Genomic DNA, 23,071 nt, shown 5'->3' with positions numbered 1-23,071 from the left:
GAAGCTACGCGAGGGGATGCATGGCTTTAACTCTGAATGTTTGGGTTTAAATTTCGTGTGAATTCTTCATATCAAGCAAGTATATACCAGAGACTTAGTCACTCATTTTCCCTTCATATTGCTCTAAATCTCCCACATTATTTCGAGACCTTGACTTGTATCCCACGTTACCCTCCTGAGCATGAATAAATGTCGCTCTAAGCTCCTCTCTAGGTCTAAGATAGCCGCTAAAGCGGTGATGAGGGTGTGATAATTTTAATCCTCTCTTTAGCCGCAGCATACTCATCGTCGTTAACGTATGGCTCGCCTTGGGGGCTGGAAAATCCTCCCAAGAGAAGAATCCGCCGATCATCAAGTTCTGGCCAGTCCATCCCGTCCTCGACGCAGCCTGGTTGTGATGGATTTGGCGGAAGCCTCCTCTCATACCTATCACGGAAGATGTGATAGTATGCAAATGCGTGATATGGATGCCATCGTGGTCTGTTGATGCTTGCTCCATGGATAGGAAATGGGAATGTTAAGTTTTCCTCTAATGGGGTAGTGAGGAACTTGATCAAGGCGTCGAATTGTTCCTTGGTCGGTGGATAGAGAGTTCTGGGCCCTCTAATTAAGTCGCCATGGATCCACATTGCCCTACACTGTTTCACGTGAAGTAAATGTCAGCTCGCGGTCTCTATCACAAATAATGCAAAGACAGCATATGTCTTGCCTCTTGTTCTGTCTCGCCACGATCAAAGACAATGACACCGCCAAGGATCTTAGACTCGGCCCAATAGCCAGCCACATCGTCAAGGCCCCTTGGATACTGCTCGGGATATTGATAGGCTCGATGAGAAAAGGCAATAGGCGGAGGATCATAGTACCGCCTTGACTCAATGCCACTTTCCTTTTCTTCTAGTACTTTTTGTCGCCAGTCGTCATAAAGTTTATGCTTATGAGCACCATCATCGAGGCTAAAGAGATATGCGCCGATCTGGTGGCAGGCTACGGCAACGAGCTCGATCAGGCGACGGTTGAAGTGTTCTGAGCCTGGTAGCGTATCTTGAAAGGCTTTAATTGTCTAAACAGGCATGAGTTTCATGTAATGCACTCTCCCAATTGAAGATGCACCTTGAAGCTTAACTGTAGTTGCGATAAGTCGAACTAACTTCTGAATTTGCGTGCTTTCTCTACATATCCAGGACAGATCTCGGTGTGTTGAATGCTATGAACAGGGTGGTCTGTGAAATAGCCAAAACTGTCTCGCAGAGACTTTTTATTGGGAAGTCCATCAAGGATCTGGGCGTATGCGAGCTCAGCTACCTCTGTGTGTTCAAGACATTCCTCACAGCTCTATTGAGCACCTTCCGATGCTCATCATCGAGCGCATCCAAATTAGTCGTACTTTCTGGAGCTGGAGTTAGACGGGATGCCATGGCAAAGTTAAGTGCTAGAGATTTTGTATATTGCTGGTTCGTAATGGGTAGTAAAAGTGCTCATTAAGTCACATGGAAGTGCGGGGCTTCATACTTGAGATCAGTTGTGACCGTATAGTATCGGAATCACGCGGACAGTAGCATAAAGAGCTGATTTCAGTGTGAGCATGATTTGAATGCATGCATGTATTTCATCAACATTCCTGGCGAGCACTTAATATGCTTCCAGTCAAGCCACGAATTGCTGGTGATTTGCGGGTTGTTTGGGGTACGGTTGCTCTGGGCCTCTAAGAGTACTACTTATCTTCGGAGTTGAATATAGCCTTGACGCGGTTTAAATTTGATAGCTCTGTAAGTGGGTATACTGATTTCTGGTGCTCAAGCAAGCAATAACTACGGCATCAAGATCTTTAAAGAACAGTCGACTTTGACCCTTTGTGTATGAAAGTAGTATCACTATTGAAAAACACCGTCAGGTTTATTGAAAGTGGCTTCTCCCTGCGATTATTCCGGAAACGTTCTTGAGATTCAGGATCCTCGAATGTAATATTTTTAATCGGCGGACGGCGTACCAAAACTGGGCCCCACACATCTAGCTTGGTCAGAGACCTAAGTCCTTAGATAGATAATGTTAACGAAAGCATTGCTTATGAATAGAAAGAAAATGGTTACCAACTGCGCGTCGGCCACTTCATGGGGCAGCAGGTTGCTTCGTCGTATGCATAAGTTGCGCAATACAACGTGGCTAAGTGGCCCATATCCGGAGGACCTTCCACATATGGAAAGACCTCCACAATTTACATCCTATCAACCTTACTAGCCGCCAGCTGAGACATCATGTTATGCAGTTGGTTCATAAGTTGCATGGGTCAACCAACAGATGGTCAAAGCGAGCAAATAAAAGAGACAACAAAAGATGTCCAATCCCTGGGAGGCTAAGAGAAAACTTCTGCAACGGAATTAGCGCCGAATCCTTCGCTGTACGCGCCAAGAAGGGGGTCTGAGAGGTCAAGGCTGACTAGCTACTATATATATAGCCCTGTGATTTGTCACATAACTCTTTCCACTGTCAATATTCCCTCATACCAGTATACCCTCTCCGCCTCTAGCGCAATATGACTTGGGATCGATATGAACTTGGCCAAAAGAACATTTTCTACGATGAAAAGAGACCCCTGATCCCGGTCAGCGTGTTCCCTCCGCACGTAGAGCGCGTACGGAGATTAATCACGGACCTTTCTTGTGTAGTCAACGGGGAAGGCTTGGTCAATGAGCTTATTTCCGATGATAGGTTGAAGCCTTTACTATATGGCCCGGATCCAGATCCTGCCCTAGTTGCGGCGCAGAAGACTCTAAGCAAGGCGCACAGTCTCGTCAACGGTGGCTACAAAGAGCAGAGGTGGCAGACTTTCTACGAAACAGACTTTTTCGACAGACTTACTGGTTCTCTTTCATCATCCAAAGATGATACTAGACGGTAAAATTGTTGTAAAATCCATTTGGGCATTAGAGCTAATGGTAAACTCAAGCGTGTCGCACAACAAATATTATTACGACGCAGTTACGAGGTATGCAGACTTATGCCTCTATTTTATTCACCAGAACGCTAACAAAGTTGTCAAGAGAGACCAACGGGCTCTGGGACCTGTTCAAAAAAGATAAGGAGGCCGGAATAGGGTCATTTAAGAGCCTCAGTTGCCCTAAACCGGACCAAGCTTTCTTCCTTCCCATTTATCACAACCGTCATCCGACCGGGATTCCAACTGTAGTAGACCCCAATGCTAGACAGTGGAATAAGGCTCAAGAGATATCAGCCATGGAACCGTTTACGTGGTCAACGCTTGAGAAATTACACGAATTTGGCCTCCAACCAGCACCTTCTCGCCTTTTTGAAAAACCACCACTGGAAGCCAATCTCAAATGCTACCCCTGGCTTGTAGTCGAACACAAGAAAGAGCAGCAAGATGATAGGCCTGTGCGAGTTGTGTGTTGCCAGGCCGCTAATGCTGCAGCGTGCGCGATTAGTTTGATTAGGCACACAGCTCAGTATGCTGTAAAGCTGCCCAAACATGCGCAAATCCCCCCCATACCCGTCATCACTACCATCGGACCTAGCGTCACAGTATGGATCATGTATTATGCCACAGATTTCGACGCCCCGTGCAGCCACCGAAACACCACAGAGGTAACAGTGAAGAGACGCAAAGAGGGATGTGTAAGTCTATCTATCCGTTTGAATTTTCCATGTTCTCCAGCTGACTTTAATTGAGATTATGCGCGTCATTTGGAACGGTGACATGACCAAGCTTGCCGACGTTGTTATGTTCCAAATGATCGTTGACAACGCGCATACCTGGGCCACACGAGTTTTTAAACCTTTGATATCTTCGTACATTGAACAGTGGCAGCATGTATTCGATGAATCAAATGCCAGCCAAACTTCTGGTCATAACCCGTTCTTCCTGTCAAAGAAACGTCGCGAAAAGACAGTTGAGCAGCGACGAGCCATTCTCCCGATAGTCCAAGGCCTGTTAGATGACCAAGCCACCATGGAGCTTGATGACATGGCCAATAAGAAGGTGACTCCTTTACTTTTAGGCTTACTGATGCATCAAATCTGCTCGTCGGAGAGGGAGTTTATAACTAGTGAAGTTGATCGGGTTGTTTCTCAGAAATTAGAGGGGCTGTCCATGAAGGGATTGGTAGCTGGAAAGCAGTATAGTTCCCGAGGAGGAGAGAATTACCCATCTCAAGCACACTCTGATTGCTATTCTGACAGCCAGGAATCGATTTTCGGGTTGCGTCAAACCAGTCAATACTTGCTACCTGACAACGATGATCCGAACGACTCCGACTACAGGCCGTCACAAGATTCTTCAGCTCCTGCTCAAGCGAAATCCTTTCTAGCTCTTGCGCCTTCTCATTCAAATGCTCCAGATGCCTTTCCTTCAGACTATGAGTTTTCTTTCCATAGTGTAGCGCGGGGTGTTTCAAAAGGCCCGGGAGTCCAGCCATTAGCATCGAACGCAGATCGCCTATTCAATAGGCCTGACGTAGATGGAGGGGAAACTCCATCTATCTCTGGGGGCCAGGTCACTCCAAAGCCGAGTCCCTCAATGCTGTTCTCCAGGCTTCTGTCTGAGGTTTCAGGCTCGCTAGCTGGAAATGTGTCTCGAGAGATATCTAAGGGAATTACACCTTCTGGGTCACCGGTCTTCACTGGTCGATCACCACCTGAAAGGCGGGGGTGGTCTCCCGGAAGGCAATTTGGCCAGCCGAATCCTCCACAGCCTTGTAGTCCCCTGGAAGGTTCCGGCGAGAAGAGGCAATCTCAGGTTGCAGGGCAAGATGAGAGCGATTACATTGATTTGACAAGAGACAGCCAGGAAAGTGCTTCGTAAGCTTGGACTAAGCGAGACAGACACCATGTAGTCAAACAGGTTTTACAGATTAGAACATCGTTGGTTAAATGGCATTATTTCAATCTGGATGCATATTCAAAAGGTCCGGATTATGGGGAAACCTCGTACGGCGCTTCTGCTGACAACACTAGTTGGGGTGGCTGTTTTTTTCCACGATGGATGGAAGGCTGACAGTGAATTAATTATCGTTTGTATTACGGTGTGGCGTACAAATCATCCAGTGGCTACTCAAGTATAGTTATGTAACGGCCATGGCACACTGGGATGTTTATTTAACTCACCATCTCCCCCAGACATCTGGGCTGTCTTTCTCATCACCTTCGTCTCGATACCTATATTGTATGTCGTAGGACGGAGAATGTTAAATGTAGCAGCAAGTCAATAGCTCTCAATGTAGCCGGAGGCTCAACGGCATGAAACTCTCGGCATGGAATTCTCGGCATGTCGTCTTTGAAGCTTCTTGTAAGCCGCAATTTAATAGTTTTCTGTTGAGCTATGGAAGATATTTAGCGTTACTTTGGCATCTAGGCTTAAATATAACCTTCCTCAATACTTATGGGATGGTATTGTTTGGTTTTTATAACATTGTGACGATATTAATGTTACGTCTATTATTTTATTATTAGCTCTGGTAATGAATGCTTTCCCATTAGGTATATATAGTAAGTTTTTAGAGCCTATAGGGCCGTGTATATCTTTGACCAGCAGAAGACTTTCCTCCTGGTGCTGTTTATGACGAACTATATAAAGATGCAATCCTTTGGTCTAAGGCCAGGCTTCGATGCTATGGCCTGACAGAACTAATAAGGAGCCATTTTGTTCTTATTGTCAAGTGCAATGAGGCTCTTGGTTTGGATTCAATGCAATCTCACGCCGAAGTACTTATTTGACATCGACAGGCCCTAAGACTCCCCAGCTCTCCCGGATTTTTTAATTTCAGTATTCTTCGGCCTTCAAGCTATACACTAAAGTGCAGGCATCGCATTTGCAGCGCATATATTGGAGCTCATGGGTTTAAGGATCAACAAGACCGACTTAAGATCAAAGATTACCCAATCTGCCAACATCCAGAGATAATAGTCTTCCCTCTCCAAGCCCCCACGGCAGGTGATAGGAGGCTTATTCTTAGAGGGAAGAATGCAAATGAGGTTGGCAATTCCTTAAGCACCTACAACATCTCATTGGTATTAACTCTGTTAGCTTGCCTGAACTGTTTGACTATATAACTGGAAGGGATATCGGTATAAGGCGCTGCTGAGAGTAGCGGTGTGAGCTAACAAGTTCATTGGTATCTTCTTTGTGATTGCTGTGTTTGTAGAGCGGTGGACCCTATACGAATGCAAACACCATCTTCCTCGCCTGCGACGAATGAAAATCCGTCGACATACGGTCTCTTTTGGCAAGGGACTTGACTGGGATGTCAATGACATACAGCGCAGCAATATGAACACTGTTGTTCTTGAATCAGGGAAGAAGGTTTGGTCCAGCAGACTTACTATGGAAACACATCAGTAACTACCCTTATCATGAAAAGGCCTTAGTAGCTAATCATAATGGAGACACGATCCTGATATATTTATACGTTATGACGGCGGATATTATAGCCATGAACACCTGGTGATGGTATCTAGCCGGCTACTCGCAAACTTGTCTTTATATTGAACTCAACTCCTCATTATTGCACATTTAGGCTTTGGTGCCTCACTACTAAATTTTCTGACGCATCTTAGAAAAAGAGAAATCTTCTTATATACCAGAGCTTTCGAAGCTTACGAAATAAAGACCTTGCTGTGTTCGGATGCTGATCTATTATGATGCGAAGAGCACGAGCTGTTTGTCAAGGTCACTCATTTACAAGTTCTCACCGAGAATACGGAGGCTCAAGTTTTATATCGATGGCCTTGACGGCGAGAAGTACTGTCATTAGGTGCCCTTACAAGATTGGAGACATCATCCGTGGGCAAAGAAAAGTGCTTTAGATCCTGTTTGGAAAGTGTGTTGATATACAGACTCGCTGTTATCATCATGGATCTTTTCGAGAAAGTCTCGCTCTAAGCTCGGAGAGTTCCAGCAAGGCGATTTTAGATATAGCTTGTCATCGACAATAGAATAGATCCATTCGCCGTCGCGATATATCATAAATCCATAGACCCCTATCTCTAAGTTCTGTATCAATATATGTCTTCATAATTAGAAGCCAGGGAGATAATACCTTGATTATGAGCTACACATAACTTTTGAAGTGTCCCTTTAATATTTGCAGGGGCAGTAAACCCTGCTATAAGCCAACAATTACCCAGGTTTCCCTGAATTACGTCTGTTGGCAGTACTCTCGCCATAAATTTCGGCTTCCTGAAGATACCATGTACCCGCTTAACTGCTTTTGAGGTATTATCAATGGATTCTAGAACGAATTTATTCTGACCTAAGCTATTGAGATAGTCCCCTCTCTCTAGTTTGAGATCCCAGTCCTGAATAAGGATAATTAGCTTTTAGATAGTTGAAATAAAAGAAAGTTCCTACTAAATCCCATTCGGCATCTTTTTTACTTCCAAGTTTGGGTGACCGGCCCCCTGTCTTTGGCAACGCTGACCTCAGATAACGACAGTGGTTGGACAGAAAATAAGTATTGGACGGGATCCCGTATTTTCTACGAGCTTTGGTCGTATGTGATGGAGGGTGAAGCACATTTGCCTAAAGTCGACCGCCGTCACAGCTCACAGAACTACGCTTCTGGAGCTGGAACAGCTTCTAGGCGACTGGAATTGGAGGCTAAAGAGGACACATGTAGCTCATAAGCATTTTGTTCTCAGACTGAACCTGTTTGTGACTAAACCATCAAAGCTTTAAGCGTTAAGCGTCTGAGAACGCTGGGAACTTGCTTGTAGGCGATAGCCTTGTGACCAAGCTTGATAGAAAAGCCGCTATACCTTCTCTGTAGATATATGCCAAAGCATAAACTTTCTTGTGGCTACTATCTGTCTAATAGCATTTTCACCACGTTAGGACCGTGAGTTTCGGTTTGTTCATCATGGCTCGATCACCAACGAACTTCACAGAATCGCAATACGTATAATAGAAAGGGTACAAGCACTGCTAATCTAGTTTGCTTCAACACTCTTTTTGTGATAAATACTTCTCTTACTTCCTGCAGTGGTTTTAGGATTTCAACGCTCGCCATCATAGTTCATGATAATGCTAGTTCATGATCCTGGGCTACATACGACGAAGATCAAATTTTCTACACTAAACCTGAGTCCAGGAATCGCAACCAGTTGCCAGAGTTCAATATACGAAGAGGCAAAAATTCTGCTCCAAGGTGAACTACCTATTGTACGTTTATGGCCCATGAACGCAACACGTCTGTGGCTGGCTGCTGACTGATCCTGGGCAAACAAAGAGCTGTTGGTTCACGACATGAAAAAAGCAAGCATTGCCCAATCGAACTGAAGCTGACTGACTCGAGTCTGCGTTTCAGATTACCCCGCCTTGATTTATTCTTCATGCAAATTACATTTTATCACGCGATATTTATTCCCATCGTGTTGCCGTGCCGCCTCCGAGAACATGACCTCGAGATCGCTGAGCGTACTAGGCGATGACGGGGCTGGGAAGAAAACTCTTCTCGGCTGCCTGATTTATATGGTATTTCTTATTACTTTCTGGTTGAAAGTCACTATGCTAACTCTTAATGGTGCGGGCTTGGGCTGTCACAATTGCAGGAACTTGAACAGAAAGGAATTCGATATGGAGACATTGTGATATTCCTTGAGAAGAGAGGGCATCCTCAATCGTTTTATGCTCCATCGGGCCTCTTTAGAGTTGAGGGTATGCTGCCAGGCTCTTTGTACTCTCAACTGATTACTGACGCTTTCTTTGCAGATAGTCAGACGCCTGACATTGCCATTTGGGTTGTTGATGGCTCAGATTCATTGATCTGGGCCGCATCGGCGAAGAAACTGGCAGCTCTACTGTCAAGTGGTGAGCTTCAACCACGAGAGAAGCTGATCATTGCGGTTAACAAAATGTAAGTGGATAAACTACCAAATCTTCCATAACTTGACATATGACCGTTGGACAGTGACTCGGTCAGCTGGTCTGAGAAGACATTCAACGATGCAGTTCAGGTGTTCAGCGCTCTCAACTTAAATGACCGGTAAGATATATATAACCTCCTCGACAAGGGACGCTAACCAAACCGCTCTTAGTACATTCATCATTCCAGTTTCCGCTTCCAAAGGGCAGAATGTACTTCCAGACTCAAAGGGGCCTTCATGGGCGGCCTGTATATCTCCCCAACAATTCGGGGGCTCTAAAATGGTATCAGGTGATCGCTTGACGAGTCTACTTGGATGAATATAGCATTATCATCCTTTGGTCTATTCCAAGTCCTTCCATGGCAGTATTTTTAGAATGAGACGACCTGGTCCTTCCATGACCATAAAAGAATATGAAGCGGTCTGACTCTACTGAAAGGTCTGTATTTAGTCAACCAGCGATTCAAGATAGCAAGAGCAAGCCACCCGTTCTCTGATTGGGAGTCGAATGTGACATACTGCGGGGTTATATATGGGTGATGCGTTAAAAGTGTGATGCCTGGATGTCCGTGAGGCTGAGTCCCGACGGCCAAAATGAAACTAAACTTAGAACGAGTACAGAGCTACTGGAACTCAAGGTCGTAAAAGACTGATATGATTCGTTTCATGCAGTTGCGATGGTTTGATGGAGATGATTCCTACTGGCCATGTTTGGCCCAAAACTTGCCATTCCAACCTTTTCGTTGCACGCTGGCAGTTCACTTATTCTTATCTCACTATGCACATGACTTCACCGTAAATAAGTAAAGATGGAGTAATGAGTTTGGTGCTATTGGTCTAAACTGATAGTTTCAAGCTGTCGGGTTATAACATCCATGCCGCAATGCTGACAGACACGTCAAGCCCGCCTGTCCAACTTAAAACTGCACTTAAGGTGAGAAAGGACTTCGGTCACTCCCACCACGCATATGCCGTGCATCACCCATAGAACTCCTCATTGGGTTAAAGAGTTTGTGTTCTTAAGCCTGGTGCTAATAATATGGGGGCCGTGCCACTTGACCCGAAATGTCGATTCCATGCGATGCTGTCCCAGCGTGATCGCCACGTTCTGATTTTTGGTACTTGTGTGCCTTGAAATTCTATCTCTATCAGGATATTTTCGGCTTATTGAGCAGCGGGGGCAATCCAAGAACTTGGCACTATGAAGGCAGGGACGCCGCTGAGTGAGATTGTTATGCCCGACGGTATAGAAAGCTTGGACGATTATAGCGCCGGATGTCGTCAAATCCGAAGCAGCCGAACCTGTTCAATCAGGGTCTCTTCCAATTTTAATCTAATCCCTTGACTGAAAAAAAAAAAAAAAAAGAATGGTATTCGGAAAGTCGGCAATACAGGCATCACCATGCAAAGTAAGCTTCCCCGACTTGATAAGCACCAGCATCGCACAAACGAATCCTACGGCTTGAAACATAAGCAGCCTGTCAAAAAGCACTTCCAGGCCTCCAACCAATAGGAAGCCTCCTACTCAGATAAAAATAAGAATCTCATCTTTCCTTGCACGTTGAGGCGCAGTCTTTGGGGGCTAGTGTAAACCACGCTTACAGCTCACTAAATGCCGAGAAACGGTCAGCTCCCCTCAGCCCTGCTAGAAACATGTTTTGACCAATGGAGATAGAGAATATCCTGGGTTGGCAGGTCTCGGAGGAGAGCTCTTCCGGGGATGGCTGAGTTGGACAGCTGGTTGCTATTCCCAGCTGAGGCGGTGGCACAGAGAGATGAGTTACACTATGATGATGATGACTTTGATGAATTTGAAATAGATTTTGGATAGAGTCAATTGTCTATATAATGGATGAGGTATCCAGTCTATTGGCAATACCATCATCATCATCACAACAACACAAACAATCAAACAACTTACACTTTTACACTACTCAACACCTTCAACTTTCACTTCACTTTCAACTTTATAACTCATAAACCATCAACATGTTCTCCAAAATCGTCTCCGCTACTCTCCTCCTCGCGGCCACCGTCTCCGCGGCACCCGCCTCAAAGACCGTCCGCTCAACACCCGACAAGACCGTCACTCTCACTGGTGTAACCCACTCCGTCAACGCTGGCCTCGGTGGTCTTCGCTTCGACCCCGACAACGTCGTCGCTGAAGTCGGCGACATTATCGAGTGGCACTTCCTCCCCAAGAACCATACCGTCGCCCAGTCCAGCTTCGGTGAGCCCTGCGAGCCTCTCGCCGACGGCAGTGGCTTCTTCGCTGGTTTCAACTTCCCTACCCAGGAGGGCCAGGCTCCTGATGTCTTCCAGATTGTAGTCGAGGATTCCAAGCCTATCTGGTACTACTGTGCTCAGCAGATGGGAAACCATTGCCAGAATGGTATGGTTGGTGTCATCAACCAGAACTTTGATAACCAGGACTTCAGCCTCCGAAGACATAAGGAGCTCGCTGCTGAGACTGTGAAGTCAGTCATTCCTCCTGTTCAGCAGGGTGGACAGGTCATTCCTAACCCCAACCCCAACGGTGGCTTCTAAGCTAGTTGGACTATGAGGTGTCAGACATTGACAATGGGCTTTCTTATGGTTATGGGCTTCATATTGGCGAAGGGGTGGCGGTGAGACACGGATAGATTAGGACTCGGGCTGGGATTGCATTTTGCCTTTTACATCTCCTTCATTCTTTTCGAGATATATATATTCGGACTTCAATAGATCGTTCTTTCATTCATCTAACTTACATCTCACTTGGCCTGGTTATATGATAATGTGGTGACTGTGCCATGTATGAATACAACTTGCACTGTAACGTTCCACTTTGGTGTCCTAGGCAAACCATTCTGTTGTCATCATTTGTTAACTATCTCCCAATGTCATCATAAAATGACACTCAGAAGTATGTCGCAATAAGAATAGAACAGTATCGAAAGATGTCTTCCCATTGTGTTAAACCAGAAGTGTATTTGCTAACCTTATGGTTGACTCATAAACTCAATACCGCCACGGAGCTTCTTATACCCCCTGAAGTCAGGCAAAAGAGTCATAATCTAAGTTTTCCTCTTATCAGCATTTATGCTGTAGCAATTGGTTAGGCATTATGGTATAATGTCTAAATAGTGAGCTAGATGTGTTATTTGCAGTTGAGACCTGTGGCTGAGAGCTTATAATCACCACACAGAACTTAGAAAGATGTCTTCAAGAGTTTGTAATATTATATACCCCGTTGAATGCTACTGCCCCATGCTATGCAAGTTATGAATGCTAAATAGTATGATACAATTGAAATATGTTCTAGTAGAAGCCATTACAAGCCTTATGCTCTGCACATGCGACCATCCTTGGCCACAGTCCAAGCCTCACTTCCAACACCCTTGAAGTTATAGAACAAAGACTTAGGATCCCACTTCTTCTTGATAGCATTCAGACGATCCCAATTAGGACCGTAGAAGACGTTTTTCCAATCAGGCTCGTTGAAGTCAGCCTCGTTCATGTAAGTGCCACTTCCGGGAGTAACAGCCTTAAGCTGGGGCATGTAGACCTCGGTGATCTTCTTCTGATCAGCGATCATGTCAGCCCAGCGAGTAGAGTCCCAAAGAGTTCCCATCTGCAGGGATATAGCGGCTTTTCGCCAATAGGGAGGGACACCGTTGGAGACGCCAGGGTAGCTCTCGAACTTGCCACTGCTACCAGCGACGAGAACTCCAGCGGTACCAAGGCTGCGGAGGGCCTTGTTGAAAGCGACGTTGTCGTTCTCAAGAACGGATCGGGGAATGAGACGGCCGCCAAACTGGAACTGAGAAGCCTCGAGATGGCCACCGGGCAGAGGGCCATTGTAGAGCTCGTAGTGGTCGCGGAAGCTCAGGGTGGTGTAGGAGACAGTGGGCTTGAGGCCGGCCTTGGAAAGGTAGTCGGTGAAAGGAGCGAGAACCTCATCACGGACATAGTCGCCGGTTGAGTTGGCGATAGTGACAGGCTTGATGGAGAGATAAGCGCTGGTGAGGATGTAGGTGACTGTAGCGTCGTGATCAATCATGGCGGGCAGAAGCTCGTGGAACTTTGTGACAGCGTCGTAGAAGACGTCCTTATCAGTGCCAGCAACGAGCGTAAGAGTAGCACCACCAATGGTAGTGGTCTTGTGAGCTCGAACAGTCATAGAAGTCACGATACCAAAGCTGGCACCACCACCACCGCTGAGAGCCCAGTAAAGGTCACTGTTCTCGGTGGCAGAGGCACGGACAATACGACCAGCAGCAGTGACAACCTCAAACTCGAGGGTGTTATCAGCACCAAGGCCGTAGCTAGAGCTGAGAGGAGAGTGGCCACCACCCAGAGTAAAGCCAGCAAGGCCTACAGTGGGACACTCACCAGGAACACTAGTAAGTCCCTGAGAGTCGGCATACTCAACACTATCAAAGCCCTGAATACCAGCACCAAGCTTGAAAGCGGGGCCGTTGTAAAGCTTGTCAGCCCATTGAACGACTTCAGTGTTCTTGAGATGATGAGTCCAGACAGCAAGGCCGCCAGCACCAGTAGATCGACCAAAGTAGCTAAAGGCGATAAAGTTAATAAGGTTATCAAACTTAAATCTAGGGTTAAACTTACTCGTGAGCTGTGTTTCGGACGACTAGCCGGATGTTGTAGTAGTTTGCGAACTGAACGGCGGCAGCTACTTGGCGAGCATCCGAGACCTTGACGGCGTAGCTAACGTAGTTTCCAAGAGTGCAGGGTTTATCCTCCGCAGTGAAAGCATCGCAGCTCTGATTGGCGAACCAATTCTGCATCACCGAAGATGAAGTCTCGATGCTGTTTCTGGTTAATTTGTGGCGTTCTCGCTAGAAAGTTTGGAACCTACTGTGTCATGGGCCACTTCCACGAATCCTTGACGGCAGCGCAAGCCGCCTCGTCGTAATTGGGGTCGTGGCATGGCGAGCCAAGGGGAACCGTCTTGATGAGAGCGCCATTGACGGTGCTGTTGAACTTGGCCCAGACGCTATCAGAAGGCCAGCACTTGTCGCTTGGGAGGCAGCGACAGCTAGCGCTTGTGGCGCTGGAGCTATCGATGAGAAGTGCTAGAGGCAGAAGCGCCAAGGAGACGAAGGACTTCATTTTGAGAGTAGTTGGAGCGGAATGAGTGACAAAGTGGCGTGGTTAGGCGGGACAGAATGAGTATTTATTCACGAGAATTTAGCATTTACAAGCCCCTGTTTCCTTTTGGTACAGTAATCTACACAAGGACAGGCTCTAGATCCTTCAGCTCTCACCGCGCACTAGCAAGCTTTGTTGATTGCTGGTTCATCTTTGACTTTGCTATGCTATGCTGCCCTCCCGCGCGAATAACCCTTCTTGGCAGGTCCCTCATGGGGGATGTGCATTAAGATGCCAGGGTGAGCTATATGGGGTTCTGATAGCCGGGTTACCCGAGGTAGAGAAGGGTTCCAAGCGCCGGAGATTAAATATGAAAGAAGAAAAAACCCTTGTTGATCCCGGTTGTTCCAGCCGGAATCCAACCGTCTTGGCAATCTAGGAACCCAGTCATAGCCACGTGTAGGTGATCTTCAGAAGAAACCTGTTGAGATGGGATTGCGGATCAAAGAGGGGATTTTGCTTATGGATATTTGTTTCTGAGTCAAGTAGTTCAAAGTCAAAGCAAAAAAAAAAACCATCCACATTCGCCACTTTGGCAGAATCTTCAAAGGGGTCCGCAGCTACAGGGCTAGACAATGCTGCAGACATTCTCATGCAAGGAGAGTTTCAGCAAGGAGGTCGCCAATAAATGAATGCATGATACTCGCAGCGCCTCAACGGTATACATTCCCCTTCTCAGCTGTCACCCCGAAACATCATCTGGTCAGTCCAACTCGCCACAGCCTTCTCACCAATCTTTGCTTGGAAAAAGGTCCGATGCCAGTTTAGCTAGCGTCTTTAGCTTCAGGGGTCTCTCGGTGTCTTCCCCACTACACCACGGGCCCCTTTGAAGAAGAGGGGAGGAGAAAGAGGAAAAGCCCCCTTTAACTCGCAAAATGGTGAATGAACGTTGAGTTATTTCTAGAATGGCTGCGAATGACTCGCCTAAAAGAAGAATGTGAGTCTGCTTGGCAAACGGTGGCGCAATAGGCGAACCCATATCACGGTTTGACTCGGATATACATCACCAAGAGGGTCTAGTGGATATCGCAGGGGCACAAAGGTAAAGAACGTGGTTCTTGAAGAGGAGACTCGTGGTGATCTACGGGCCCCGTTCGGAAGATTCGGGAATCTGAAATGTTTAATCTATATCGAGACGAGATCTTCATTGTTTTTTTGCTTTGACCATCAAAGCCCAAGATCGTCGTAGAAAACCAGCTTTTTGGTTCTGTAAAGTGAAGAGTAAAGGATCATCGGTTCAAGTGCCGGATTTAGAGTTCTGACCACCGATTGACGGTTTCACGTTTCACCCACCACTACAGATGTAGTGACACCTCCCTCTTTCATTCCGCGGCCACCGTAAACGAACCTGTCAATATCAGACACCAAGTAATGGATCTTTTGTCCCCAATGATAACGCCGTATCCACTGCAAGTCATCAATAAACTTATTAAGTTCGTCCTGATCCGGTTCCTTGGGACCTCTCCTTCCGCCTCGGCTCGCTTTGATCAATCGTATTCAGCTGTTCTTGACTTGTCTTTCCCACAAAATCATGACTATCCTGACTCAAAACACTGAATCAGATCAGTCTGTGCGGGTCTGACCGCGGAACTAACGCACGAATCTGAACCACAGCTCGGGCTGTGACATAAAACTGGGCTGAAGTTCCCTTGCAGACGATCTTGTCTAGCCCTGCAATTACATATCAGTCCACCCTCTCCCACCCAGTCCCCAGATCCATCTGTTTTTCCATCATTTTGCTTTTTACGATGAGGCTGCTGCGTGGGGCTATCTTCGCTTGCTTTGGGGCTCTGCCTCTGGCTTTTGCTCAACAAGAGTCTTCTTCCTCTGCAGCTGCTTCTGCTTTATCTGCATTACCGAAATGTGCTGTAGGTTTTTTCATGGCTTTCACATGCGAATTGCGACTGATGGGGTCCTAGGCAAAATGTTTTGTGTCGGCTGTTGAGCGATCGACATGTGAACTTACAGACCAGAAGTGCATGTGCACTAACGCCGCACTTCAACATGACATCGAAGGCTGTGTCACTCTCGCATGTACAATTCCAGAAGCTCTGGGTATGTTTAACTTGAAGTTCCTCTCTCGCATCAACTCACATGATTAGGTACAAAAAATGCTACCCTTACAGCATGTGGCGCTCCAGTCAGAGACCACTCACCCCAATTCATAGTCCTCAATGAAGTCATGGCCATCATAACAGGGATCTTCATCATCCAACGCTTCGCCACAAAGCTCTACTGGAAACTTCCCCTCGGACTGGACGACCTCTTCATCGCACTGACAATGTGCGTCGCCATTCCCTCCATCGTCATCAACTCTCGCGGTCTCGCTCCCAACGGCATGGGTCGCGATATCTGGACTGTTACACCCGATCAGATCACGCAGTTCGGAATGTTCTTTTACTGCATGGCCATCATGTACTTTTCGCTACAAACGTTCCTTAAGCTGTCTATGCTGTTCTTCTACCTAAGAATATTTCCGACGCAGAATGTTAGAAGATTACTTTGGGGAACTGTTGCGTTCACCATTGTCTTTGGACTGGTGTTTATTTTCGTGGCCATCTTCCAGTGTCGGCCTATCAACTACTTCTGGCTGAAGTGGGATGGACAACATGAAGGGAAATGCGCCGATATCAACGCGGTTACTTGGTCCAATGCTGCTATCAACATCGCCCTCGACTTTTGGATCATTGGCATTCCGTTGGCTCAACTCAAGTCACTAAACTTGGATTGGCGAAAGAAGATCGGTGTTGGCATGATGTTCAGTGTCGGTATCTTGTAAGTTCGCTCCCCGTCATCTTAGACTCTTCACTCACTAACATTTACAAGTGTCACAATCATGAGTATCCTCCGTCTTCACGCCACAGTCCAAGCCGGTGTCAAAACCTCCAACGCAACATGGGAATACCTCGCTGTATCAAAGTGGTCCACCATCGAAGGAAATGTCGGTATAATCTGCGCCTGTATGCCTTCCCTCCGAATTCTTCTCGTCCGCCTATTTCCCAAGATTCTTGGTACTTCTCAACGCTACTACAATTACGGCAGCAAGAGCAACAAGCAGACACCTGGCAACACTCACAATCGCAGTGTTCCTCTTGGAACAAATGCTACTTCTCAAGCGGATCGATCGCAAAGAAGGGTTGATCCTGTGGGGATTGAGTGTCATAGGACATATGAGGTGGAATATGGAGACAATGACGAGACATATTTGGTTCATATGAAGGATATAGATCATAAGAGTGCGAGGTCGGAGGTTAGGTCGGAGACTTCTCTTTAACGTCATACATAAATAATTCCTATGTTAATAAATAAATAAAAATAATAAACTATGACTCAACTCTTCCATGCTGTTGCCCCGGATCCTCTCAATGAAATAAGGGAATACAGGCTACTGATGAACTGTAACTCTCCAACGGATATATACCTACACCTAGTGTCTCATTGATGTTTACAGTCATAGCTATCTTGAACAAGAGACGTTTGCTCTTACATATAAGTGGCATGTCTTTGAAAACGATATCAGGCTGACGCAGAGCTTGACCGTATAATATACATTGGAATTTGAACGTTTCTGCGCTTTTCATTCTTTGATTCTTCTCTTGACTTTTGGAGAAGTTTACTTCCTTCTTGCTTTTTATGACTTGAGCATATCTTGAGAATATACTACTATACCATGTAGTCGAGGCTTCAGAAGCTGCCCAAATTCAGCATCGATACATTAATAAGGGTTCTCAAAGGTTTTGTTGCAACTACCATTGGTATGAGGTCTCTTAAATCATTGCGAAATATTCATCGCTCTTCATTGAAAGTGATGGATAACTAGGTGAGATTTTCTCATTCCTTGCTATATGATCCTGTGTTTTGCGGTCGGGAAGTCAGAGTTGAGCACCATCACCGTCATACGCCGAGGCAATGACAACAAAGTTAAAGTCACACCCTGGAGACCAATATTCAATCACATTCGCTACCAAACTTCCGGGCCTACAAGGATCCATCATTAAACTTTGGGGATAACAATTGTCTTCATTTAGACATTAAGCCAGCTTGGTCTACCCTACAGCCCCACCCGGCTTAACCCCGGCTGTATCCGCACAATAAAAATGCCTTCCTCGCTTCCAAAATCTTTCCCTCCTCAAGCCATTCGCCCTCCCCAACGCTGCGTTTCCATGCTACAAACAGAGAGACACGCCTCGCGCTGTCTCTCAATCACTCTTCGCATGTGGGAAATTCGGAGTAAGCCTCACCCATCACCGACATCTAGCGTCTGCTGGAACCGTCGGTCTGCCGGTAACGGCCTGGCGTCAATGTCACGTCTGCAAAAGATATCAGAAATACTCAGAGCGCGTGCTTTCGTCACGCTGTCTCTATGGGAACGTCTTTGCGAGGCTCGTTTTGGGAAAAACTGAAGTGCGATACGCGGCGTCCTGTCCCCTTCTGGGCTGGATGACTCAATTCCGATCACTCTGGGGAGGGCGATGGCTTCACTTTTTTTCCCCCAGGTCAGTGTTCATGATACCATCCGAACGGATCACTACTAATGAGCGGGGGAGGAGGTAGGAACGGGAGATGGTTGTTGGGATAGGCAAACAAATGCTGCCTTTGGAGGAATGGAGTATTGTCATTTCGGTCGTTAATACGAATATTCTGATATCATCACTTTTATCCTTGTCGCACCCAAATCCTGAATCACACCCATCCATCACGAGGACTTTGCTCGTGTCCAAAAGAACCCTAACGCCGTAGCCAAACGCCTCCGTCGCGCCATAGTCACACCATCCTTCAAGAATCATTCGAATCCAGACCCCGCACGATCGCATAGCTTGTACCAGCTGCCAACATGCCAATAACCAATGTCTGCACCGCTCCCCAGACACCCGCACGATGATTGCGAATAGCGACGTAGTTCTTGACGTATCCAAATACCAATAGCACAGCGACCGTGATACCAATCGATACGAATAATGCTTCTCGGACGCGAGGCATGACAAAGTAGGGAATCATGGGGATCAATCCGCCGATGAAGTAGCTTAGTCCCATGGTAAGTGCAGAGATCCACGCACGATGAACATTAGGCTCCTCGAGCTTGAGTTCGAAATCCATCATGAAGCGCACCCATTCTGTGGGGTTCTTGCAGAGCTCGTCTACCAAAGGTGAAGCTGCACTTCGCGAAACGCTGTACTTTTCCAAAACATCGTAAACACCCGTGCGCTCGTCGCCAGGTCTATTTTGAACCGCGAATTCCTTTTTACCAGCTTGTGAATGATACGCGTCGCGCTCTGTTACAGCTGCTAGGTAAGCGCCTAGTCCCATGCTGATCATGCCGGAGAAGAGCTCTGCTAGACCAGCAATGATGACGACCTTTGCACTGCCGAGACTTGACAGGCCTGCTGTTAACGCAAAAGGTACTGTGAGACCGTCTGAGAAGCCAATGATGATGTCACGAAGAATGTCGCTGTAGTCAACATGGCATTCTTCATGTTTGCTGTGGTTGGGGTGTAGTGGACGCGCATCGTAGGCGGGATGGGAGCTTTGGTAAGAGATTGAGCGCTCAGTGGCAGGCTCTGGGAGGAGGGGAGTAGATTCTGATGTAATGTGTGTCATGGTGTTATCCTGAGATCGATGTGATTGTGTTTGCGAGGTGGTGTTATTAGAATGGCCTTATAAAGCAATTCGCCACAGATTCAGTTGGCACGTTTAATTTATAAGCAAATCGAATGCAAACAGGAATTCTATCGTATACTTTCACATTCACTACCGTTCTTCAAGCAGGTCTTATACCCATCTCGCTCTTTGTCTCTCCACACCTTGCACAGACCGAAAGGAACTCCCTTGTCCGAAAGGGCTAAGTCCGAGACCGAATCCATCACGGGCATTTGGAGCTCCAGCCAATCACGATGCATGTTTTAGTAATCTTTGTGTAAACACAGCTGAGACTCGCAATCTAAACTACCGTTTTATTAATAAGTTACTCCATAGCGGAAAATGCTAAACAAAAAAAAAAGAGGTTTACAAGCGCTCTTAGTACATGTTTAGAGTGAAATGGAGCTTGGTTACAGCTTGTGGTCTCGCTTCTTGCGCTGGTAAAGTGAGACCTCAAAGCCCTGTATGCCACCATCCCGAATAACCCTTCGGAGAATCTTTCCACTCGGTGATTTGGGGATCGCTTTTACGAACACAATACCACCAACGAGCCACTTATACCTCGCTGAATGACTCTCGACCAAGTCCTTGAGATCATGCGCTAATTTCTGAAGTTCAGCTTCTGACTTGTTCTCATCCGCCGCAACGACGTAAGCGCGTGGCCACTCTGTCGCTTCGTTTTTATCGTGTATGCCAATTACTCCAGCATCTGCAACGTCATCGCTGCAGCAGAGAATAGCTTCTAATTCAGCGGGTGCGACTTGGTAAGCGCGCACTTTGATGAGTTCTTTGATGCGGTCTGTGATGCAGAGAGTGCCCTCCTCGTCGAGGTGTCCGACGTCGCCGGTTCGAAGCCACCCATCTGCCGTGAACGCCTCGGTTGTAACACTCATATCGGGCGCTTCTTTACTTCCCAGCCCATGAGATGGGACATACGCACTCATCAACCCAGGCGATCTCACAAGAATCTCACCCTCAGCACCAAACGTTGCAGCCTTGGTGGTGGAATCCTCAGAGTTCAATTCACCTGAACCAGCGATCATGAGTTCAACGCCCCAATGGGGCTTGCCAGTATCGTGCTTGTACCCATGCATGTCCTCTTCCCTAAGACCTCTTTGCAGAGTGACACTGCACGCTTCTGACATGCCGTAGCCAAGCCTCACGAGGAAGCCGAGTCGCTGGAAGACCTTCTCTACGACTTCGTGGCCAAGAGGTGCACCGCCTGTTACGCCTGCGACAACACTGCTGAAAGCATTGCGACCGCGCGCGTCGCGTCGCGCGAAGGGTTCTACCACGGGTGACTTGGCGAGCATGACAGCCACGGGAGGTGCCATGTGAAGATATGTAATCTGTCGCCGCGGGATGGCGGATAAAACAGTATCAAGCTTGAATGCGGGCATGGTAAACACCGTAGAACCCGTCGCAAAAGCCAGCAGGAAGATGTTGGTGAGACCGAAGACGTGGTAAAATGGCACGTAACCTAGCCATCGCTGGTGAAACCCGTAAAAGTCCGCATCGTGCCACAGCGACGCGATTGAGAAGTTGATGGCTTGATGAGATAGCAAAACACCCTTCGATCGACCCGATGTACCTGATGACCAGAGAATGATCGCTGTTCGTGTAGCGGCAGATTCGGCCGCGAACGGATGAGCAGCAGTGAGAGGCTCTTTCGCTGTCATAAGAAGATTCTTCCAATCACCATCCTCAGCATGAGAAGCCGGTGAAAGAGGATACAGATCCCTTGCTACATCAACTGTATAAACGCGCACACTTCTCTTGTACGCCTCATCTTCCTGCTGCTCAATCGCTTTCTCAACGGTGTTGAGAAACGCCTTCGCTGTGAAGAGTACGCGAGGACGCGAATTCTTGATGACCCACGAGAGTTCAGTAGCCGATAGTGAGGGCGATGCTAACGTGGTAGTCAAACCAGCTGCGATGGCGCCCATCATGAGTGTCGCAAAGGGTAAGCAGTTAGGTAGTTGGATGAGTACCACTGGTGCGACTTCTGGGCCTGCACATGATGCCGTCGGTGGGAGGGTCTCGATTTCATTGGGATCAAGACCGAGAGACTGGAGGTTTGTAGCTAGAGTGAGAGCATCGCGCTTTACGCGGGAGAAAGTGAGAGGACGGTCTGGATAAGTCAGTACGTGTTGTCATGATATGATGTTAAGGTTGAGTGAGCATGCAAGATTGAGTGTGAGGTGAAGTGAGATTGAGTTTGCGACTGCAACGTACCGCTGGCGTGGTCAACAAAAATGGGCTGATCATCATGGATTTTTGGAACACGTCTCGCTCTAGGCGTAAAGTGACTTTCATGCTGGAAAGGATTGCTGAATAAGAAGTCAAAGACGTTTGCGCCTGGGACATTGGCGGGTGTGCCTGCATAAGCGGGCTTTGTGTCTGCCATTGTGTCTCTTGTGTCGGTGTACCTTTGCCCTTTGCTTTGCTGTGCTTTGTTTTGTTGATGTTGCTCGGTTGCTGGGTGACACGCAGGGGGTACGGCTTGATGTGAAGAAGAGGAATTGATGACAAGACCAAGGCCTGAAGTTGGAATTGATCTTATAATCGAGGTGAGTGAGGTCGTTTACCGTTTACCTTGGGTAGAACGATCGGGCCGGCGTGGAGATTGCGGAGACCCCGCGTTGAGAATTGTCTTTTTCGGTTTCGGGCATGAGAAACGGGAGCGCTGCGGCTCTATCCTGCGGCAGTTGGTTTCGGCTGAGATATGCTTCGTTATGTGAATATCAGCAGATTCTGTAATAAATAATACAGACAACATAGTAAAATATTCGGCTTCAGACAAGGTCATATATAGACATCTTAGTGCAATTAACGAGGGATTTTAGAATGAAGTAATTATCACGTTTGTTACGATCTGAGGCTGTTAATATCTTGCTGCTTAAAGATGACCGGGTATAAGAATATCCAGATCATCACCAATTTAGGCAACCCGAGGCTTAAGCCCCGTAACAAAGACACTGTAATTACCCTTCAATCAGATCTAACATTTGCCGTTTTATAGTTATATCGATGAAGATCAATTTATTCCTCACCTCGGTATAGAACATCCTATTTTTATTCATCAACACCTGCAGTACGAGGTCCGTATGTGATTTGCTCTCTTAGCGCCCTAACCTAGAGACTGTAGCAAACAGCGCGGCTCTCGCTGCGATACTGAATGCTTGCCATGAGTCTAATTATAAGATCTCAAAAGTGTCTGCGCTTATCAGAGAATTAGTCGAACGATCCTCTGCCATGTCCATGTCTCCCGCCAGGCGGGCAGAGCCGTCTCCATCTTGCGAATCGTTGACAACACCCACCCATCATGGTTGGTTACCCTAGGGCCGCCCCTCCAGATGCTCGGCCGAAAGATCGGAGGCGACGTGGCTATCTATCCAAAGTGTCA

The 23,071-nt window shown here is 47.0% G+C and overlaps 8 protein-coding genes across 8 annotated transcripts; 4 read left to right on the top strand and 4 right to left on the bottom strand.

The window, feature by feature from the left end:
- Positions 1-44: 44 nt before the first annotated feature.
- On the bottom strand, positions 45-1,415 carry BKA55DRAFT_726812 (uncharacterized protein; the record flags this gene model as incomplete). Its single annotated transcript, XM_046201144.1, has 3 exons — positions 45-638; positions 710-997; positions 1,329-1,415. The coding sequence occupies 3 exons, from the start codon at positions 1,413-1,415 to the stop codon at positions 228-230; spliced, it is 786 nt and encodes a 261-aa protein (XP_046050045.1). The 3' UTR covers positions 45-227.
- A 1,076-nt stretch (positions 1,416-2,491) lies between these two features.
- BKA55DRAFT_344866 (uncharacterized protein) lies at positions 2,492-5,127 on the top strand. Its single transcript, XM_046185771.1, has 4 exons — positions 2,492-2,892; positions 2,945-2,983; positions 3,039-3,630; positions 3,686-5,127. The coding sequence occupies exons 1-4, from the start codon at positions 2,531-2,533 to the stop codon at positions 4,814-4,816; spliced, it is 2,124 nt and encodes a 707-aa protein (XP_046050044.1). The 5' UTR covers positions 2,492-2,530; the 3' UTR covers positions 4,817-5,127.
- Positions 5,128-8,351: 3,224 nt separating this feature from the next.
- BKA55DRAFT_566277 (uncharacterized protein) lies at positions 8,352-9,306 on the top strand. The gene is made up of 5 exons (XM_046192615.1): positions 8,352-8,482; positions 8,533-8,665; positions 8,720-8,864; positions 8,919-8,993; positions 9,046-9,306. Exons 1-5 carry the CDS (start codon positions 8,405-8,407, stop codon positions 9,191-9,193), a joined length of 579 nt encoding a protein of 192 aa, XP_046050043.1. The 5' UTR covers positions 8,352-8,404; the 3' UTR covers positions 9,194-9,306.
- Positions 9,307-10,530: 1,224 nt separating this feature from the next.
- Positions 10,531-11,658, top strand: BKA55DRAFT_344847 (Cupredoxin). Its single transcript, XM_046185770.1, has one exon. The coding sequence runs from the start codon at positions 10,864-10,866 to the stop codon at positions 11,419-11,421; it is 558 nt and encodes a 185-aa protein (XP_046050042.1). The 5' UTR covers positions 10,531-10,863; the 3' UTR covers positions 11,422-11,658.
- A 416-nt stretch (positions 11,659-12,074) lies between these two features.
- Positions 12,075-14,007, bottom strand: BKA55DRAFT_613449 (uncharacterized protein). The gene is made up of 3 exons (XM_046196685.1): positions 13,736-14,007; positions 13,486-13,686; positions 12,075-13,430 (listed from the first exon to the last, which is right to left on the bottom strand). The coding sequence occupies exons 1-3, from the start codon at positions 13,987-13,989 to the stop codon at positions 12,197-12,199; spliced, it is 1,689 nt and encodes a 562-aa protein (XP_046050041.1). The 5' UTR covers positions 13,990-14,007; the 3' UTR covers positions 12,075-12,196.
- Positions 14,008-15,393: 1,386 nt separating this feature from the next.
- On the top strand, positions 15,394-17,322 carry BKA55DRAFT_566270 (CFEM domain-containing protein). Its single transcript, XM_046192614.1, has 4 exons — positions 15,394-15,896; positions 15,948-16,083; positions 16,131-16,803; positions 16,855-17,322. Exons 1-4 carry the CDS (start codon positions 15,777-15,779, stop codon positions 17,300-17,302), a joined length of 1,377 nt encoding a protein of 458 aa, XP_046050040.1. The 5' UTR covers positions 15,394-15,776; the 3' UTR covers positions 17,303-17,322.
- A 1,482-nt stretch (positions 17,323-18,804) lies between these two features.
- On the bottom strand, positions 18,805-19,626 carry BKA55DRAFT_593448 (VIT family-domain-containing protein; the record flags this gene model as incomplete). The annotated part of the gene is made up of 1 exon (XM_046195554.1): positions 18,805-19,626. The coding sequence occupies one exon, from the start codon at positions 19,624-19,626 to the stop codon at positions 18,805-18,807; it is 822 nt and encodes a 273-aa protein (XP_046050039.1).
- Positions 19,627-19,776: 150 nt separating this feature from the next.
- On the bottom strand, positions 19,777-22,373 carry BKA55DRAFT_613441 (uncharacterized protein). The gene is made up of 2 exons (XM_046196684.1): positions 21,901-22,373; positions 19,777-21,796 (listed from the first exon to the last, which is right to left on the bottom strand). The coding sequence occupies exons 1-2, from the start codon at positions 22,070-22,072 to the stop codon at positions 20,076-20,078; spliced, it is 1,893 nt and encodes a 630-aa protein (XP_046050038.1). The 5' UTR covers positions 22,073-22,373; the 3' UTR covers positions 19,777-20,075.
- Between the last annotated feature and the right edge of the window lie 698 nt (positions 22,374-23,071).

Source organism: Fusarium redolens (assembly GCF_020744475.1).
Source record: "Fusarium redolens strain MPI-CAGE-AT-0023 chromosome Unknown BKA55scaffold_7, whole genome shotgun sequence".
In the NCBI taxonomy this organism is placed as follows: domain Eukaryota; kingdom Fungi; phylum Ascomycota; class Sordariomycetes; order Hypocreales; family Nectriaceae; genus Fusarium; species Fusarium redolens.
Note: the sequence above shows the minus strand (reverse complement) of the source record. Positions and strands in the feature narration are given on the sequence as shown.

Bases quoted from the DNA above. Each gene is read 5' to 3' on its own strand.
- BKA55DRAFT_344866 (XM_046185771.1), top strand. From the start codon at position 2,531: ATGACTTGGGATCGATATGAACTTGGCCAAAAGAACATTTTCTACGAT. The intron at 2,984-3,038 runs GTATGCAGACTT...AAAGTTGTCAAG, and splicing joins TATTACGACGCAGTTACGAG to AGAGACCAACGGGCTCTGGG. The intron at 3,631-3,685 runs GTAAGTCTATCT...ACTTTAATTGAG, and splicing joins AGAGACGCAAAGAGGGATGT to ATTATGCGCGTCATTTGGAA.
- BKA55DRAFT_566277 (XM_046192615.1), top strand. From the start codon at position 8,405: ATGACCTCGAGATCGCTGAGCGTACTAGGCGATGACGGGGCTGGGAAG. The intron at 8,865-8,918 runs GTAAGTGGATAA...ACCGTTGGACAG, and splicing joins ATCATTGCGGTTAACAAAAT to TGACTCGGTCAGCTGGTCTG. The intron at 8,994-9,045 runs GTAAGATATATA...AACCGCTCTTAG, and splicing joins GCTCTCAACTTAAATGACCG to TACATTCATCATTCCAGTTT.
- BKA55DRAFT_344847 (XM_046185770.1), top strand. From the start codon at position 10,864: ATGTTCTCCAAAATCGTCTCCGCTACTCTCCTCCTCGCGGCCACCGTC.
- BKA55DRAFT_613449 (XM_046196685.1), bottom strand. From the start codon at position 13,989: ATGAAGTCCTTCGTCTCCTTGGCGCTTCTGCCTCTAGCACTTCTCATC. The intron at 13,687-13,735 runs GTAGGTTCCAAA...AACCAGAAACAG, and splicing joins TGGAAGTGGCCCATGACACA to CATCGAGACTTCATCTTCGG. The intron at 13,431-13,485 runs GTAAGTTTAACC...TATCGCCTTTAG, and splicing joins GTCCGAAACACAGCTCACGA to CTACTTTGGTCGATCTACTG.
- BKA55DRAFT_566270 (XM_046192614.1), top strand. From the start codon at position 15,777: ATGAGGCTGCTGCGTGGGGCTATCTTCGCTTGCTTTGGGGCTCTGCCT. The intron at 16,084-16,130 runs GTATGTTTAACT...TCACATGATTAG, and splicing joins TACAATTCCAGAAGCTCTGG to GTACAAAAAATGCTACCCTT. The intron at 16,804-16,854 runs GTAAGTTCGCTC...AACATTTACAAG, and splicing joins ATGTTCAGTGTCGGTATCTT to TGTCACAATCATGAGTATCC.
- BKA55DRAFT_613441 (XM_046196684.1), bottom strand. From the start codon at position 22,072: ATGGCAGACACAAAGCCCGCTTATGCAGGCACACCCGCCAATGTCCCA. The intron at 21,797-21,900 runs GTACGTTGCAGT...TGACTTATCCAG, and splicing joins TTTTGTTGACCACGCCAGCG to ACCGTCCTCTCACTTTCTCC.